The 19,086-nt window shown below is 42.1% G+C and overlaps 1 protein-coding gene across 3 annotated transcripts in view; it reads left to right on the top strand.

Annotated features, from left to right (window-relative positions):
- LOC134452001 (SUN domain-containing protein 2-like) overlaps positions 1-14,384 on the top strand; it is a 37,764-nt gene extending 23,380 nt beyond the window's left edge. For all 3 annotated transcript variants that reach the window (XM_063202396.1, XM_063202391.1, XM_063202401.1), the window contains 10 exons: positions 785-898; positions 1,285-1,338; positions 1,699-1,751; positions 3,139-3,289; positions 3,919-4,224; positions 5,465-5,549; positions 5,977-6,092; positions 6,586-6,753; positions 7,747-7,836; positions 9,009-14,384. In XM_063202396.1, coding sequence (XP_063058466.1) covers positions 785-898; positions 1,285-1,338; positions 1,699-1,751; positions 3,139-3,289; positions 3,919-4,224; positions 5,465-5,549; positions 5,977-6,092; positions 6,586-6,753; positions 7,747-7,836; positions 9,009-9,125 — 1,254 coding nt within the window. In that variant the 3' untranslated portion in view covers positions 9,126-14,384. The remainder of the gene's footprint in view (positions 1-784; positions 899-1,284; positions 1,339-1,698; positions 1,752-3,138; positions 3,290-3,918; positions 4,225-5,464; positions 5,550-5,976; positions 6,093-6,585; positions 6,754-7,746; positions 7,837-9,008) is intronic.
- The last annotated feature ends 4,702 nt before the right edge of the window (positions 14,385-19,086 follow it).

Genomic DNA, 19,086 nt, shown 5'->3' with positions numbered 1-19,086 from the left:
TCCTACACATACTGAAACCGCCACATATATATTTCAGAAATAATACACTTTTGCAAGTCCTACTGTACAGTAAAAATGTGTTAAATGTCATACATTCAAGCATTTGTTTCAGGACTAGTACATATTAAAATATCAAAAAACTTTAAGCATTCTTTGTTTCTGGATGCCATGCTGAGTACAGTCCTAATTCTGTAGAAGTGACCTGGTGTAGAACCGCACAGCTGTGTTGACCTGTCATGTTGTCATGATAACAGTATGTTGACGTGTCTGGTTGATATGTCTGGTTGACATGACAGTGTGTTGATGTCTGGTTGTCATGGCGGTATTATATATACAGTAACCTGGGGCCCTACTTCTCCTCCACTTCCTGTGTTGGTGGCTTGTTCATCCGGTGTAACGCTCTGCTACGAAACCACACGTTCTAGCACGGCACAGGCAGCAGCATCCTCTCGCATTCACAACCCCTAGTCCCCCCACAGAGCCATGCAGCAACACAATCAATAACATGAAGTGGATGCTATGACAGTACATTCACATACAAGATTCGCGTGTGCGGGCACAGAGACGGGGACGTTGGCATTGCATGTTTCAACTCTTTCGAACTGAGCACAGACACTAAATTCGGACACATTTCGCTCAGTACACCCTGTGCCTTGCAGTGTTAATGAGCCGTTAAAGAATGATGAATCCTCCTCCTCTCTTCTTCCTTCCCTCCTCTTTCCTGCCTTTCTTCCTCCTCCTCCCGTTCTCCCTGTGTGTTGTTGTTGTGGTTTGTCCTGAGCAGCAGGGGGTTCCGGCGGCCAGCCTGACGGCTCTGAAGGAGGAGATCTACCGGCACATGCGGGAACACGAGGCCCGGCTCACGGAGCACACGGCCCGGGGCCTGGACACCATGAAGGTGGGGGAGAGATGCGGACGATGACGAGGCACTTGAGGCTCTTTTCCACTGACGGTTTTCTGGCAGGCCTACAGCTCGACACAGCTCAATTGTAAAGCAAAAACTGACGCTCGAGTCGCGCTGTGTCGAGCTGTAGGCCTGCCAGAATAGCGGCAGTGGAAAAGAACCTTTTGAAGAACAATTATGCAAAAGGCATCTCTTGCTGAAATGAACATTGATTTCATAGATTTACTCCATGCAAAGCATGTCATGTCATTATACCCTGGGTGTTTAGTTTTGTGACCTCAGAGATGCCTTAGCTTACCAGTTAAATACTGAAAACTGTATGCTATTGCAAGAACTATCGTGCTGACTGAAGTGTCTTGTGTGTTGCTTTTTTTCACCAGCAAGAGATCGTTCTTCTGAAAGAAGATGAACAGAAACGGAAGCAAGCGACCGAGGTGAGATATTCTACCGCAGGCTCACACACACACAAAAAGAGGAACGTGCGTAAACGCTCACTCTCATAAACACTGACTCCATTTAGTTACAGTAACGCAGTAAAAAATATGTGTTTGGTTGTTGGCTTCCTGGCTTCCTCTTGTGTTTGTTCGTGTTTGTGAGGTCGGATAGAAGAAAATGGGGGGGGCTGGGAGCTTTGACGAATGCACACAGCCTTCTCTTGTGTGTTTATTTCCTGTGTTGACTCCCCTTATTTCCTGCCATAGTCCGCACCTCAAACAGGAAACACATTTTTAAACGGTCGGAGATAATGGAAACGTTCTGACACGTTGTGATGGGTTGTGGTGTTCCCATTTTAGGTGCTTCAGAGCGACATTCAGATTCTTCACGATGAGAGGGAGAAGATGACCAGGTGAGAGCCAGTGAAAACAACCCTGAGAGGAGAAGAAAAAAATGATCCTCATGTGCTTCTTTAGCAGAGCTAAAAACGAGACTACTGCTCATACTAACACACGTCACATGAACACACCATAATTTTATTATCTGAAGTAGGGTCTGCTGCTACTTCACAAACATAACAGGCTAACTCAGTCTGTGACTCAAAGTTGTTTATTTGCGAATGGGGTATCCTAGCAACCACTGGAGTTTGCAGGCCTAGCGCAGCAGCGTCCTGGCGATGGCCTGTTTTGTATGTGTAGCAAGTCAACTTACAGCACTTTATTGCCCCCTGGTGTCCCCCTGCAGAACTACAATAATAGACCTTATTTATCTGTACTCTTTACTTACACGCAGTCTTTAGACACGCCTAACTTGCAGTAGCTGTAAATAACTGCATTCAGGCTGTAAATACTGCGTTTAGTCTGTACATATTGCATATAAATCCGCATCCACATATTGCACTTTTGCTACTTATACTTCTGATTAGATGCTAAACTTTATTTTGTTGTCCTTCACTTTCAACAAGAGTATAGTAGAGTTCCTTTATTGTTCCATGAGGAAATTGTGGACCCCCGTGAAAAATAGCTCATGTGTCCATCACCTAATGGGAATCCTGATAAAATACCAAAAACACACACAAAAATATATAATAGTATGAGCAATGACAATAAAATTAATCTAATCTAATTTAATGTCATGGAGCTTCTGGACAGAGGAGTCAAAAGTAAAAATACTTCTGTGGTGTAATTACAACACTAGCCCATGGCTTTACATAGCTGTTACACCATTTTCTCCATTGTACTTAAATGAGATGGATAGACTGTATTGTTTACTGAAAAACACTGAAAACCTAACAAGTACCCACCACAAACATGATCCAACCAGTGCAGAGTTATCTGATCGTAAGACAAGTACATGGGGTCTACTGGTTACTCAGATAAGTTACTTGTGTTGGAAGGAAACTGTGTTTCTTTTTTTACCTTTACTGTTACGTTTGACACCTCTGCTCCTGGAATATCATGGGAACTCAATAGAGGTGTTTACGGTCTTGGAAAGCCATGGAATTTGACCATTTTGCATATACAGTCAGGGAGTACCATGAACTTTGTTAACAGTATATTGTTTTTGTTTTCTCTAAAATACTTCCTGCAACATCCTAGTGTGCAAAAAAACTTCTCATCGAGTGGGAAGCCTGTAATGTAATCTAATGTAATGTAATCTAATGTTAATGCAATCTAATGTAATGCAATCTAATGTAATGTAATCCAATGTTAATGCAATCTAATGTAATGTACCGGTAATGTGATGTAATGTAATGTAATGTGATGTGATGTAATGTGATGTAATGTGCTGTGCTGTAGTGCCCAGGCGGAGCAGCAGAGCTTGCTGGACCATGAGATAGCGGGGGTGCAGCAGCAGCTCTCCCAGCTGAGGAGCGAGCTGTCCGGCCTGCGCACCGCCTCAGACTCCCTGCAGAGCAGGATCGCCTCCCAGGAAGCCGCCCAAGCTCAGGTGCGGAGTGGACGCTGCACACTAGGACTTAAGGCGGCACAATTATGGAAAAAAAATCATAATCACGATTATTTGGGTCAAAATCATAATCCCGATTATTAATCACTATTATTGATTTTTTTTGCTGTTTTTTTTTTTTTTTTTAATTATAACAAAATGAAATATAACCAAGAATGAATTATATGGGATTAGCAAAAAATAAAATGAATAACAATAATTATGTAAAAGGCAATAGCATGAAGCTTATGTGGACAGATTTCTGTATGTCTGTGGTTCTGGGGGGGGGGTTTCTGGATTCTATTCTATTCTATTCTGGTCTTTTACATTACTTTGCTGACACTTTTATCCAAAGCAACTTAGTTACTACAAGTACAGGGTATTGGTTACAGTCCCTGGAGCGGTGTGGGGTTAGGTGCCTTTCTCAAGGGCACCTCAGCCATGGAGTGAGATGGGGAGTGGAGGAGTGGGATTCAACCTGCAACGCTCTGGAATTACTTTTTATGTTATAAAACACCAAAGATGTCAAAAACGTGTCATCAGATCTTTAACCACTTGCCACGGCTCCTATTCTGTACTGTATTTCTTGGTCGTCATTCATGTTTCCTCTTCTCATGCTCCTCTTGTTCCAGGCTGCTCTTCAGCTGAGGGAGGACCTGGCCTCCTGGCTGCTGGAGAAGCTCTCCTCCCATCAGCAGCAGCAGCAGCAGCAGCCTCCTCCTCTGGCCCCCGCTGCTCTGCCTCCTCCTGCTCCTGCTCCGGCCCCTCTGCCTGAAGACGTAGTGCTGGAGCCGCGCCTGCAGGGGGCACTAGAGGCCTTGGAGCAGCGTCTGCTGAGCAGGCTGGCGGAGGAGAGGCAGAGGGAGACGCCCGGAGACGCCTGGAGGACGGTGGGGGAGACGCTGCAGAGGGAGGGGGTGGGGGCCGCCACTGTTCAGGTGAGCCGGAGTACAGTATATAGATGCATAGGCCTACTACTACACATGTACACATGTAAATCTAGCTATACTAGAACTATACTACTACGCAGGGCTTTAAATTAACACCTGCCAACTGGCCCAATGCTGGTGAAAATTCAGTTTGAATAGTAGAAAAGAAAACTTTACCAGCCACTTTTACCCATTAGTGTGAGTGTGTGTTTTAGTAGTAAGATTAACATCTACTATCCATTTTGTCTGGTGATGAAAAAAGTTTATTTATAGTCCTGCGTCAACGTATATGTAGTATATACCCAAGTTAGTCTGGTTATTAGAACTTCCTTAAAGATTCAACATGCACTGTGTAATATTTTTTTAGCTGTTTCTTCCCAGAATTCATGCTCCCCATTCACAAATGTTACCTTTTTCATGTATACCACCATCAAATTCAAACTATTCATTGTGACTGGGAAAATTGCATTTTTCATGACATGGTGTACCTGGAGGATTTTGAATTTCCAGAAATAGACATTTTAGCTGCACTAAATTTTACTGTACTTTGGTCATTCTTGTACATATTAGTTTATTATTTAGGAAATAACAATTCATGAAAAGATCAAATTTGGCAATAGGCTGCACCGTTTCCAGTAGCAGCATAGTTGCAATACCTACTCTGGCCACCATCCTACACAGACAGAGCACCTTTGAAATTTCAAAAAGTATTAAGTATCTGATTCTCCTGTCAGTAGCTACAGCCCTACTCAGTAATAGACCAACGTGGCTTCTGAGGCTATAATCAAGTTAGCCAGACGTATTTGCTAGAGCCCTTGTCTAAATCAGTTTAAATTGTACTTGATGAGATTTGTCACGGTGCGACTTGAGAAGATCCAGGAGTGAGATCGTCATACATCAAACTGTCAAATTGAGCAGCCAATTGCCAAACTTGATCTTTTGATGAAAATGTTATTATATTTCTTTATTTGCCTCATATTTTCCTGCTCAAAGATTCCACTGATTTAGGTTTATTTTGTTATCTTTGTGTTTTAAGGGGTCCTCAAGTCTTTTTATATGCCTGTCCTGAACTTTGGTCAGCTATTTCTGTTGTGTTTTAAAGTGCTCTATAAATAAACTTTGACTTGACTATACATCTCTCGGTCATAGTCGTCAAAGGCTAATCTTTTGCGATACGCTAAGATCAAACAGTGCATTATTATATTGCTTCTCCTTGTAATGTGTAAGAATGTGTGTTTGTCTGAAACAGGACGTGGAACAAATAGTACACAGGGCCCTGAGTCTGTACAGGGCTGACGGGATCGGCATGGCTGACTACGCACTGGAGTCCTCAGGTACTGCAGCTAGCTTTTACTATTATTTTGAATTATTACGCATTTCATCACTCTTACTATACGGTTCACTATACAATGTGTACCTCACCGTTATTTAAATGCAAAAGTCAGTGTTTTATTTCTATGTCATCTAGAAGCTGTTTACTTTTTTTTTGAAAACACATTGGTTTGGTCTCTCGTTTTCATGTAAATAGAAATAGAGTTTTAGAATGCTAAGCTTAATTTCAAAACGGTTTATAAAAATATCTAATGGGGGGGGGGGGTGGGGGGGGGCTGCTAAAATTCACCTGTCACAATAGAGTTTTTATTTGTATCACCATTTCTCGTGTGTATACATAATCGAACAAAAAATTATCTGCAATACGTGTGACCAGCACCCTAGTGTAATTGATTTTCCTTAATTTCCTAATTGTGCTGTGAACTTTAGGTGCGAGTGTGATCAACACGCGCTGCTCTGAGACCTACAGGACTAGGTCGGCATGTCTGAGTCTCTTTGGATTCCCACTCTGGTACCACTCAGAGAGCCCTCGCACTGTCATTCAGGTACAGTCAGGTCGATGACGTTTTAGTTGTAGCACGCGTCAGGGTGGTGCAATTACAGCTAATGACACTATTGTATCTGCTCACTTTTGTCTATGCATGTTCATAACCACACATACACTGCACAAAGCACAAACACAAGCATAGCATATAGTGTCCTTTATCTCTCTTTCTTGTCTCTCTGTCTGTAACTCGATCGCATTCAACTATGTTGTCTACTACTAAAGTCTATCAAATGTGTTGCGCTCCATTTGAACTACATCAAAACAGTGTCTGTCTTGTACAAACTTTCAAGTACAAGTTCAAGTCATTTATTGATGTCCTGCCCCACTGTGCCACAAACTATTCAGACATTGCACACTCTTTCTCTCTCACAAAAACACACACACACACATACACACACACACACACACACACACACACACACACACACACACACACACACACACACACACACACATTGTATTAACATTATGCCTCCACCGTCCCACTGTAGCCTGAGCTGTACCCCGGTAAGTGCTGGGCGTTCCGCGGTGCGGAGGGCTTCCTGGTCATCGCGCTGTCCTACCCCACGCGCATCACCCACGTCACCCTGGAGCACGTCCCCCGTGTCCTCTCGCCCACCGGACACATCGACAGCGCACCGCGCAAATTTGCTGTCTACGTAAGTAACATCCACCCCCCAGTAGAGCCAGGCCACACCCTCCTACTGACTCGACACCTTCTGCGTTGCTTCTATAGTCAGGCCAAGAGCAATGCAAATGTTGTTTCTGATCTCCCGAAAAATCGGGAACTCCAACCACTTTTTCTGACACCAGTCAACCAGTTGCAAATCGAGGGAGGCGGGTCAACCATGCCATTTGGGAAATATTAATTGTTATGCTCTTGGTTAGACCAAGTCTCGAAGAGATTTGTAAGTCGATGATAATCAGGCTACCCCGAGTAGTAAAAGTCCTCTTCCGGTGGCGCAGCACTGTTACACGAGAGCTTGTGCATGAGAGTTTGTGTGATTACAAAAGTTTTCTCCCGTTAGCTTATCTAATCTCTTAAAATTACAAATACTTTGCACGAGAGCTTGTGTCATTACAAAAGTTATCTCCCATAAACTTAACTTATCTTGAAATGACAAATACTTTGCTGTCCACATATGGAACTTTGCGTTTAGTTCTGCTACATACAGGAAGCAGTAACATATGCAGTAACACGTTGATAACATTATAAAGCACTATGCAACATTTTTAGTTGTTAATCCTCTCCATAAGTCCCTAGTAAGTACGAGTACACCTCAGTGTTTCACATTCATTTCAACAGTTTCTGGCTGAAATGATTTTAGTATCACTATCACGTTCCAACTTGCAAGCCAGCTTAGACTGAAAGGCCTTTTGCTGTTGGTTGTTTCTGACGTAAAACACACACTCCTATCATACACTATATTTTTCTATTTTCCTAATTTGACCAGCTCTGGTTATTGTTATAACTCATACTTCTCATATGCGTATTGCTCTAATGATTCTTACATCATACAATATATTTGTCTATTTCCCTAGTTTGACCAGCTCTGGTTATTGTTATAAGTCATACTTCTCATATGCGTATTGCTCTAATGATTCCTTGTAATCCATGCTGTGCTGTGCTGTGCTGTGCTGTGTGTCACCAGGGTATGGCTAACGAGCACGAGGAAGGCGCCCCACTAGGAACCTTCACTTATGACCAGAGTGGAGAACCCATACAGACATTCAGGCTCCCGGTAAGACACACACACACACACACACACACACACACACACACACACACACACACACACACACACACACACACACACACACACACACACACACACACACAACATACACACACACAACACACACATGCAACACACACACACACACACACACACACACACACACACACACACACACACACACACACACACACACTCACACATTGAATATTACAACATATTCGTAGAAAACCCATACAGACATTCAGGCTCCCAGGAAGACACACTCAACACACACTCAACACACACTCACACACGCAACACACACGCACACAAACACACACGCACACAAACACACACGGAACACACACGCACACACGCGCAACACACACGCACGCACGCACACACACACACACACACACACACATTGAATATTGCATCATGGAAGTAGCAAATACAGACAGACAGACATACATACATGCACACACACACACACACACACACACACACACACACACACACACACACACACACACACACTGTCACACACACATTGCGTGCACCAATCTCGTGAGTTGTTCTCTTTATTCTATTTTCATCTTAGACATCTAGTTGGTTACCACCACAGAGTTTCATCAGAGTTGTGTATCTCATCTAGGGTTAATAGGAATCTCTGAATGGCTTCCTATTTTGTTTTTGGTAGCGTGAGCTGAGATGTGATATACATCTGACCATGACTTCCTTCCACTTCACACTACTACTCGTTTCCATATTTTCACTTCTCAATCTTCACCCTTTCTTTTTTCTTTTTTTCTTCTCATCATCTCTCTCTCTCTCTGTTTCTGTCTACTGTATTTTTCTTTCTTTGTTCCACTGTCTGTGTCTGTGTCTGTCTTTCTGTTTCTCTCTCTCTCTCTCTCTCTCTCTCTCTCTCTCTCTCTCTCTCTCTCTCTCTCTCTCTCTTTCTTTCTCTCTCGTTGAATCAAGGATTACCCCTTACGAAAATCATGGTTTCCATTTTTTTCCATTTTTAAAGCATGTTTTTTTTTTTTTTTACTATAGCTAAATCATGGTTTGACTATGGCTTTAACTGTAAAATGAACTCTCTCTCTCTCTCTCTCTCTCTCTCTCTCTCTCTCTCTCTCTCTCTCTCTCTCTCTCTCTCTCTCTCTCTCTCTCGTCACCGCTCCCCGTTCCAGGCCCAGGTTCAGGAGGCGTATCGCATGGTGGAGCTGCGTATCCTGAGTAACTGGGGCCACCCGGAGTACACCTGTGTCTACCGCTTCAGGGTGCACGGCGACGCGCAGGTGGCCTGAAGACCCACCAGGAGAGGAGACACACCAAGAGACACACCAGATGGACAGAGGATCATGTGGTGGGACTGAGGGATGCTCTCTCTCTCTCTCTCTCTCTCTCTCTCTCTCTCTCTCTCTCTCTCTCTCTCTCTCTCTCTCTCTCTGTCCCTCCCTCTCTCCATCGATCTCCCTCTCTCCTTTTGAGGAGATGACTGGAGGACAGATGATGTGTTGGGACTGAGGGTGCTGGGAAGAGAGCAAGGTTAGCAAGACCTCTCTCTCTCCCTCTCTCTTTCTCTCTCTCTCTCTCTCTCTCTCTCTCTCTCTTTCTCTCTCTCTCTCTCTCTCTCAGTCTTTTCCCCGTGTTTCTTAATATCCACCCATCCTCTGAAGAGAGCAAACTGGAGCACAGATGACATGGTTTAGGAGTTCAGGATGCCGGGAAGGAGAGATCAGCAAGACCTCTCTCTTTCTCTTTCTCTTCCTCTGTTTACTCTGACTCGCTCCATCTCTGCCGGTGTCTCTCGCTATGCACTCATCTTCTCATTGAGTCAGCACATGGTCGAGCTAGGGGCTGTGAGCATAGACATACCCTAGACATGTACATGTCTCTGCCATGTATATACAGTATGTCTACGTATATGTCTGACGACTGCTCATCACGAGTGATCACACAAAGCTGCCTCATTCAGTGTTTACACGTACACACACTCACACACACACACACACACACACACACACACACACACACACACACACACACACACACACACACACACTCATACACTCACACATGAAAATACACACACACACACACACACACACACACACACACACACACACACACACACACACACGCTTACACTTAACTTAACACAGTATGGGAGAGTACCTGATTGCTAATGTGTATTTTAATGTTATTCTAACTGGATAGCGTGACCAGTACTTTTTCAAAAGAGAGTGACTTCAATTTCAGAATCACATAGGGTTATTTTGAGCAGAGGCGAGAATTGTCGCAATCAAACACCCCATATTCTTATTTATGGTGTTAAAAAACATTTTGATTTCAGTTCCTGTGCTACTTTTGACAGACTCTGACGTACGTTTTGTTTACTGACTGACAGGCAGCGACCACGGCAAGGTGTTAGTGTGCCACGCCATGGCAGTCAACATCTGTGGTCGTACCTGTTGTTTTCAGCTAATGTGTGCCACTGCAAGCAGCAACGACTTAGCACTGACTTTGTGGAAAAAATCTAATGCTGTATTTTAATAAACTTTTAAATTTTTCGCACACCTCAGCTGGTAGGTGCGTCGGAGATGGCCCATGGGTCACTCAGCAGACAACTTGAAGAAATTGCCTGATGAAGGTCTAATACAGAAACATCATTCTTTAAAGAAAAACAGCGAAATGGTCAGTGTGCGGGAGTTTCTTCAAGTTGTCTGGTATTTAAAAAAACAAAGCAATGCCCAAGTGAAATGTATTGCATGATGAGTATGTACGCAATTTGGCAAATCATTTTGAAAGGCTTTGAATAACCACAAAATAAGAAGTGAAAAAAGGCTTTTGTCCATTTAACTTTCAGTGTGTACTCTAGCCCATACTGTGTTCCTGTGTGTGTGTCTGTTTGTCTGTGTGTGTCTATGTGCTAGATACAATATTTCAGTGTCAGGTCCCAGTCAGATTATGTACATTTGTTGGATACTTTGCACTATTTAAGTCACTTTTTAATTGCTTTATTGGCAGACGCATATTAGGAATGTTACCCTTCGCTATTTATTTTTTAAAATCTTTTTGATTAAGCCACTGGATCTGCTAGTTTTTTTCATCCTCCTGCTTGTTATGACGTCATGGTTTGTTATGAATATGAATGCACTGCCACAGCTTTCGGCTAGTGACACATGCCTCGCAAAACGCGTAGTAGGCAATGTTACTACACTGAAGTTAAGCACTCTCTCTAAAATATTGCAAACAAACATGGCTAAAATATATATGGGTACAAACATTTCTTAAATACAGAGATGCATGCAGCACAGTTTATTGGCCTGGCATGCTCAAGTCAATGTTGGTGATTTTTGGTTTTATTTATTTTGTTTGCCGCTATTTGGCTGATCAAGGTTGAATGTACCATATCTGCTTTAGCAATGACTGTATGTGACTCATTTTGTTTCACATGCTGAAAGAAGAGTGGTAAGAGATGAACCTGGTGTTCTTAACCCCGTGGCAGTTGTAACCATGCCAACAGAAGGGCATCAGGGCTTTATTTTCTTAATTAAACACATGCCAATTTGCCCTTATGCGATTGGTTAATACATCTGCCTTGACAAAACCGGGTTTGTAAAGGTTGCCATCTTTGCAGTATATCACTCTTACGTCACATGTCATTTTATATTAATTTCTTGGTTACCATCTCTTCTGCATTGATCAGTAGGCTACCCTGATTTTACTTTACAAATGAGCATATGAATGCAAACCATACGGACATAATAATACCTGGTACTTCAAGCCATTTGCTAAGGCCTGTTGGGTTTTGTTTATAACCTTTAATCCATTTTGTAGTCCTCTGTTTCCAAATTGATACTTGAAAAAAAGCACCGGAGGAGGTCTTGGTGTTTGGGTCATTGAGGATTTAAGTAGGCGGGGTTGTGCGCCCACAGCTAATGCCACTATTGTATGGATTAAAATTATTATTATTTCTGGATTATATAAATTCGTTCCATGTAAATGAAACACGTTGTACAATTCATTAACATAGCAGCTTCATACAATGGTGACATAAACTGTGGTTGCACCAACCGGACATTGCTTCTCAAAACATCCATGACCTGTTAGTCAAGAAGACAGTCGAAGATATTTTTGTAGGACCGAATCTTTTTGTGACGGACTTCTATCCATCAGGGCTACCACAATTTTTTTGTAATTTGTATAAAATAAACAAGAAAAAAGGAAAAAAAACGTTTGTAATAGCATCAAGTTGCAATGCTAAATGGGTCACATGAAGGTTTTGTATATTTAGTTTTTTGTTGTGTAAATATTGGTCGCTGTCAATCGTAATAAGAGTATTACTTCCAGTGTGTGTGATTTCATAATCATAAATTGGTCCTTGCTCAGCTAATTGACAACCAACAAGCTCTGCAAATGTAATGCATTGGCATACGTATTACGTACATTGTACAGATATATTATGCGTAAGCTGCAATGACAATAATCCACTGACACCAGTGTCATGTTTTTTTGCCGGCTTTTGTAAAGAGAAGGCTGTGTTTTCTTTATTTATTGGTCTTTTTTTCAGAACATGCACTGAAGGTGATGGCAACTTCCCAAGCAACAGCACTTAAAAGAACAGTCCACCCCTTTTTGATTCTCACATATTTGCAGTATTTCAAAGCATTATTCGTGAACGTGCATGTCATTTTCTTCTCAGTGTTTTCAGTACTTTATTGGCATAGCCTAGCCCAGTGGTTCTCAAACTTTTTCCATCATTCCCCCCTTCAGAGGGCTTGAATGCTTCCGAACCCCCCCCCCCCCCCCCCATGTTTTTGCGATCGCTGCGCAGAGTCAAAGGAAAGGTGACTGGTCAGATTAAACAAAGGGGGACTGCTGTTGTTGGTGAGGTGAATGGTGAATGTTGGTGAGGGCTTTAAACTTATTGACTTATTGGCGAGACAGGAAATCATTTCCTTGGGGAAAAAAAAAACCAAAATCAGATGTCACACGCCCCCCCTGAGATGCCTCCGCGCCCCCCCAGGGGGGCTTACGCCCCACTTTGAGAAACACTGGCTTAGCCTAATCACTGGAAGTAAATGGGAACATTAACATCAAGCCACAAAGTGATCACAGGACAGAATTAAATAGCTTTGGAGTGTTCTACTTTAATTTTAAAGTAGTTTATAAGTACATTTGAGAATGTTTTGTTTGTTCCCACATACTTAGATTGCTACGCTTAATTTGGCTGTACTGTTAAACTAGGCAATGAAAACACATAGACAAAAATTATATGCATATGTAAGTCTTGGAAATACTGCAAATATGTGAAAATTAAAATAAATGGTGGACTGTGCCTTTAAGGATGCTGATGGGTCCCTTTCTCACTTGTGTTTGGCAACATGTTGTGACATGTTGTTGTCCTCATCATCATTATCATGTGACTTGCGAACATCCTCTCATAACATTAAGGAACCTTTCATTTTGTTGCCTGGCAACGTTGATCAAGACGTTGCAACATCACCTTCAAACCAGTGAGCATGGGAACATCTTTTGTTTGTGTATAATAGCCATGCCGAGGATAGGTACATCTAAACACGTAATTTGGAAAATAGAGCTAAATTAGAGAACACTGAACTTGCGCAGTTTGACATGGCATGAAATAGTTGTGCTGAACAGATTAGAAGACGTTTTACCTCTGCTTTGCTTATTTATAAAGTATGTGGTGGTACTGAACATGGAATTGGCAGTATGTCAAATGTTGTATAAACATATACTCGCATGCATGAAACTCACACGCATTAGGCCTCAAATATTGGTCCGATTACATCAATTGATTGAAAATCATGACAACTCATTCCGCAGGATTAAAATAAAATATTTCCAAGAAAGCATGTAAAATGAAATTAAAGAGGCTATTCACATAAAGGACTTCAATCAAAGTTATCAATTTAGAATATATTAATTCAGTGGTGGATGAATATAATATTTCGTTTTAAGTTTAAGGTTTTTTTTTTGCCTTTTCTGTCTATGATCATTGTTGCTCATTGTGTGCTCATTTCACTGTCTCAAATAAAACTCACCTACACAATAAAAGTAGCCTTCTCATTTAACAAACAGTACAGACATTACATTAATCTCAGACTGATGGAAGAGAGTGATTCTTCAAGGGTGTTAAAATATAGTACGATGTTACCTCATTGTGGAAGTATTGTGCACTCTGTCACAGTGAGTAGTTAATGATTAACCCTATTAAAGAACATCTCGGATATTTTTAAGACAAGTTGTATTATTATATTTTGTTTGGCTTCCTCTGTTGTTTTCATTTTGTTTTTGCTTGTAAGAGAAATATTTTGATGCGTTGGGTATCTTTCCCTTGCTGGTTGGGGGATTGTTATGACAGGGTTATGGCCAAAGTGCTTCTTGTATCTTCAATAAAGACACAAAGAAAGGTCATTTTTTTCACTGTTAGTGTCTTGACCATCAGAAAAAAAAATGTTTTTTGCTTTATTTTTTTCAAATGCACATGGATTAATCATAGCTGGATATGTGTAATGAAAAATATTGCTTAAAATAAACTAATTGCTTTGAATAAGACAACAAAATGTTTGATTCATTGTGTGTGTGTGTGTGTGTGTGTGTGTGTGTGTGTGTGTGTGTGTGTGTGTGTGTGTGAGAGAGAGGGGGGGGGTGATGATAGTACTCATAACATGTGTTTGTTACATTAGTCCAATGTTAATCAGGTCTATCATTGTAAGTTGCTGGCTGAAAGCTCTGTAGATATAGATAGGTGCTCATAACTGCTATGATTTTCTCATTGGAAACCCAGCCACAAGGTATGGGGTACTCGTGGGTCAAACCACCTTTTCAGATTTCTGCAGGCTATATACAGTATTAACTTATCTTGCACATTCATGTGTGTGTGTGTGTGTGTGTTTTTTTTTTTTTTTTTCGACACCTGGCGACACTTAACGAAGGCCTTACAGGTCGAAATGTTGTGCCAACTTTTCATTTATTAAATCGCAACAAAAGGGAGCTTTTGTGGTGTGCGGATATTTTTTTCCTTTTTCAATTACGTTCTCTTGCACCCACAGCAATTGCTTTTTTGGGATGTGCGCGCACCTCACAACCTTTTGAATGTTTTTTTTTTTTTTTAATTAGACTGTATCACTTATCACATTGGAAATTATTACAATAGAACAGTGTTAAAGTCAAGTGATTATGACTTATTCCCGACTCGCTATTTGTTTGTTTGTTTCTTCATTTATTTATTTACACCAGGACTATCTAAACAATCTCTGTTTATGAAATGGGTAAACAAAAAAAGAGAATGGACTGTTCCTGTGATTAAAAAATAATAAACATTTATTTTGACCAGCAATGGTGTTGGAGTTGACTCTGTGACAGACTCCAGCCCCCCTCCCTCAGTGGTGCAGACGGGGGTCCCCACTCAGGTGGTGCAGCAGGTGCAGACAGCTCAGGTACGACCACGCACACAAGCGCACACACAAACACACACACACAGACAAAACAACACATATTGCATATTACAGATCCAAACACTATCAGAAATTATATTGCAGATTGGCAGGTTTGATCCCACACTAGTAGTAACCACTGCATGCACACACACAGGGATATGCATATTGTTAGTCTATTGTGCTATTATTTTGTTTCACGAAACAAAGGCCCACTGTAGCATTGATCTTCATTATACATCATAAAAATACAGTATAAATGTACTAAGGCTCACCCATTAACCATATAGCTTGTATTCTTTATGATGTATAATGAAGATCAATGCTACAGTGGGCCTTTGTTTCGTGAAACAAAATAATAGCACAATAGGGGTTTTTTCTTTACAGAATATCATGTGGGAACATGAGCAGCAGGAATGAGCTGTGGGACAATTGGGCAGTGGGACTGTGATGGAGTGACCATCACTAGGGTTGTGGGTGTGTTCTGACTGTCACGCCAATGAGCCTGGCTTTTTGGTGTACAAGTCAGTGGAATGCACACACACCACAAGTTTATGCAGAGTAGAAGACACTTTGGGGTTGGGGTTTTTCTTTACAGAATATCATGTGGGAACATGAGCAGCAGGAATGAGCTGTGGGACAATTGGGCAGTGGGACTGTGATGGAGTGACCATCACTAGGGTTGTGGGTGTGTTCTGACTGTCACGCCAATGAGCCTGGCTTTTTGGTGTAGCGGTCAAAGCCCCAGTTTACTAACCCAGAAGGTCTGGGTTCGAGTCCCAGCAGGGTAACTACTCCCCTTCGCCACAAATGGTGTCAAAAGTGGGATGGCTACCGTGAGGCCATCGGAAGCATACTCATTGTGTGTGAGCTGTAATTCCATGTGAGTGACCCCGGTGTGAGGGACCCCAGTGATGGGTGAAGCATTGATAATGGGGCACACTGGATGGGAGAAGCATGATGGGCAGTTGAGTGAGGGACACCATGGGTGTGTGAAGTGCTTCCTGAAGGGGAAGGCAGTGTGATGGAGTGACAATCACTTGGGTTGTGGGTGTGTTCTGACTGTCACACCAATGAGCCTGGCTCTTTGGTGTAGCGGCCAGGGCCCCAGTTTACTACCCCAGAAGGTCTGGGTTTGAGTCCCAGCAGGGTAACTACTCCCTTTCACTACAGGGACCAATGGCCTGTGGGAACACAGAGCTGACCCCATTTGTTATAAAGGTGAGTGAGTGGTCGTGGTGGTTTATAAACATTTGGTCACCATGTCATCAAACCTACATTCGTGTTGTGTACTGTCATAGGTGGGCCACCAATGACTCATAGCCACTGTACCGTAATATATTATTGGGTACTGCTGCAACTATGCTGCACAATGAAACTGCTGCCTATTAGCCTACCAAATTTGATATTTTCATGAATATTTACTAAATAATCAGTGTTGGGTATAGTTACTTTTGAAAGTAATTAGTTACGTTACTGCGTTAGTATCAATTAAAAGTAATCCGTTACGTTACTACGTTACCCATTAATAAAAATAACGCGTTAGAGTACTCCTGCGTTACCATCAAAATGCCAGTGGGGAGCGGCGCGCGGGGGGGCCGAAAGTTGCGCAATATATCTATCGATCTAAAGGAAATCATAGACAATAATTGTAGATGCCCGTTGTTTTGTAACAAGATGCAGAGGTGTGTATTACTGTTACCCAAGAGAGCAGATTCAACCTTCCACCTTTCACTTGTACAGAAGCTAGTACAAGTGAAACGGGGGGGGCGAAAGTTGCGCAATATATCTATCGATCTAAAGGAAATCATAGACAATAATTGTAGATGCCCGTTGTTTTGTAACAAGATGCAGAGGTGTGTATTACTGTTACCCAAGAGAGCAGATTCAACCTTCCACCTTTCACTTGTACAGAAGCTAGACAGGTGTTTTTTTCCCGAAATAAGAAAATGGTCACTCACATGGACCGCGGAAACGGCCGGGCCAGGGGGTCCGTGGCCCGGGTAACTTTTTGAAAAATAAATGAATGAAGGACATGAAAAATAAATCCAAGTCAAAACCCGTGGACAATATCAAACTTAAACACAACCCTCGCTGTAATAATGCAATAAAGCGTTTCCCTACACCAATATTTCCTTGACCAATATTAATATTTGACATGCGCGTGAATGTTGCAAAATCTGGAGTTCCAAGCAACAGCGCAGCACTGAAAATCGCGCGGAAGAAGTAGCCGAGGTTGAGTAAGGTCTCACCAAACCGTCCAAAACGGTTAATCATTTAATCATTTCGCTGAGCAGACAGCGATGCAAAGAAGCCAGGTTGCCGCGGGAACATAGGCTACAACAAACGTTGCCACTTATTCATCTGAAAGCGCGGGTAGGGTCGCATGCGCTTTCACCGACTTCGATCAGCATTGAATGGTGCTTCAGTGCTCCCTGCAGCGTGCCGCGGGAATGTAGAGCACACACGAAAGTTTAACAAAAGCTCTGCTTATTTTTTTATTGACAATCACCGCTGCCAAAAGAACACACAGCAAGGAATACTGCCAACCATTATCCATCGAAAGGTTTTAATAGTGGATTACCAAGAAAGTTAGAGTTATCTTTGCAACCTCCACCAATGTAAGGGGCAGTGTAGGTGAGTCATGCTGATGTGATTATTAAACACTTGGATTTGGTTGTTTTAGTTTTGTTGGCTGTTTGGACATAAGTAAAATCATCCTGGCAACTGATGTATCCGCTCTCTCTCTCTCTCGTGCGCGCGCCCAGCTCCGATAAAACAGCAAACATAGCCTATCCCCAATGCACTCATCTGACCAAGCACCACAGAAGGTTCACTTCTTTGTGTTCAGTGTTTCTCATAGCTTAAGTAGGCTACTGGTATAAGCAAGCCCAAACCAACCAGGGGTGTTTTGAGGCCAGGTGTTTTTTTAAATTCGAGGTTGAATTTTTTGCCATTGACAGGATTTTTCCACCGACACACAGATGGCACTTTACCAGTATGTTCTTGTCGTCCTTTTCGCTGTGAAACTCAAAGTAATGCGCGTACCTCCACGTATCTAAAGCTGTCTTCTCTGCCATCTTACGTAGCAAACAGGTGCGCGCGCGCACACCCACACACACCACACCCACACACAAACAGAACGAGAAGGGCCAGGAGCACAGACAGCAGCGCATCTGACGAAAGGACTTTAATAATTTTCTTTATCGAGGCCGGGACATTCTTAAAGTAACGGAGTACTAACGAGTGCTTAGTTTGGCAAGTAACGAGTTACTAATTACTGAATTAGCAAAACTAACGCGTTAAGTTACTCGTTACTGAAAAAAACCCTTAAGAGTACTCTAACGCGTTATTTGTAACGCGTTACCCCCAACACTGTAAATAATAAACCAATATTTAGTAGTATAACCAAAGTACAGTAAGTTTTGCAGCTACAAATGTCTATTGCTGGAAATTAAAAACTGCGGACCATGAAGATCCCCCTTTTCATGTATGAAAAGTGCAATTCATTGGCCTAATGAATACTTTGAATTTGGTGGTGGTGGTAAGTATTCATGAAAAGGTGAAAAGGTTTGTGAACGGGCAGCATGAATTCTGGAAATAAACAATAAGAAAATATTACACAGTGCACCTTTAAAGAAGGTGTATTTATGGCCATACGCTGTTGTTGTCAACCATAACCCAACACCAAATAGCCTAGAATATGCTTTTAAAATACTCTGCCTTGGTGTTTGAAACTCATGTATCTTTGTGACTTTTACATGTGATAGTGCCATAGTGGTCCAACACCTGCATAAATGAG

Source organism: Engraulis encrasicolus, chromosome 1, assembly GCF_034702125.1.
Source record: "Engraulis encrasicolus isolate BLACKSEA-1 chromosome 1, IST_EnEncr_1.0, whole genome shotgun sequence".
Lineage (NCBI taxonomy): Eukaryota > Metazoa > Chordata > Actinopteri > Clupeiformes > Engraulidae > Engraulis > Engraulis encrasicolus.
Note: the sequence above shows the minus strand (reverse complement) of the source record. Positions and strands in the feature narration are given on the sequence as shown.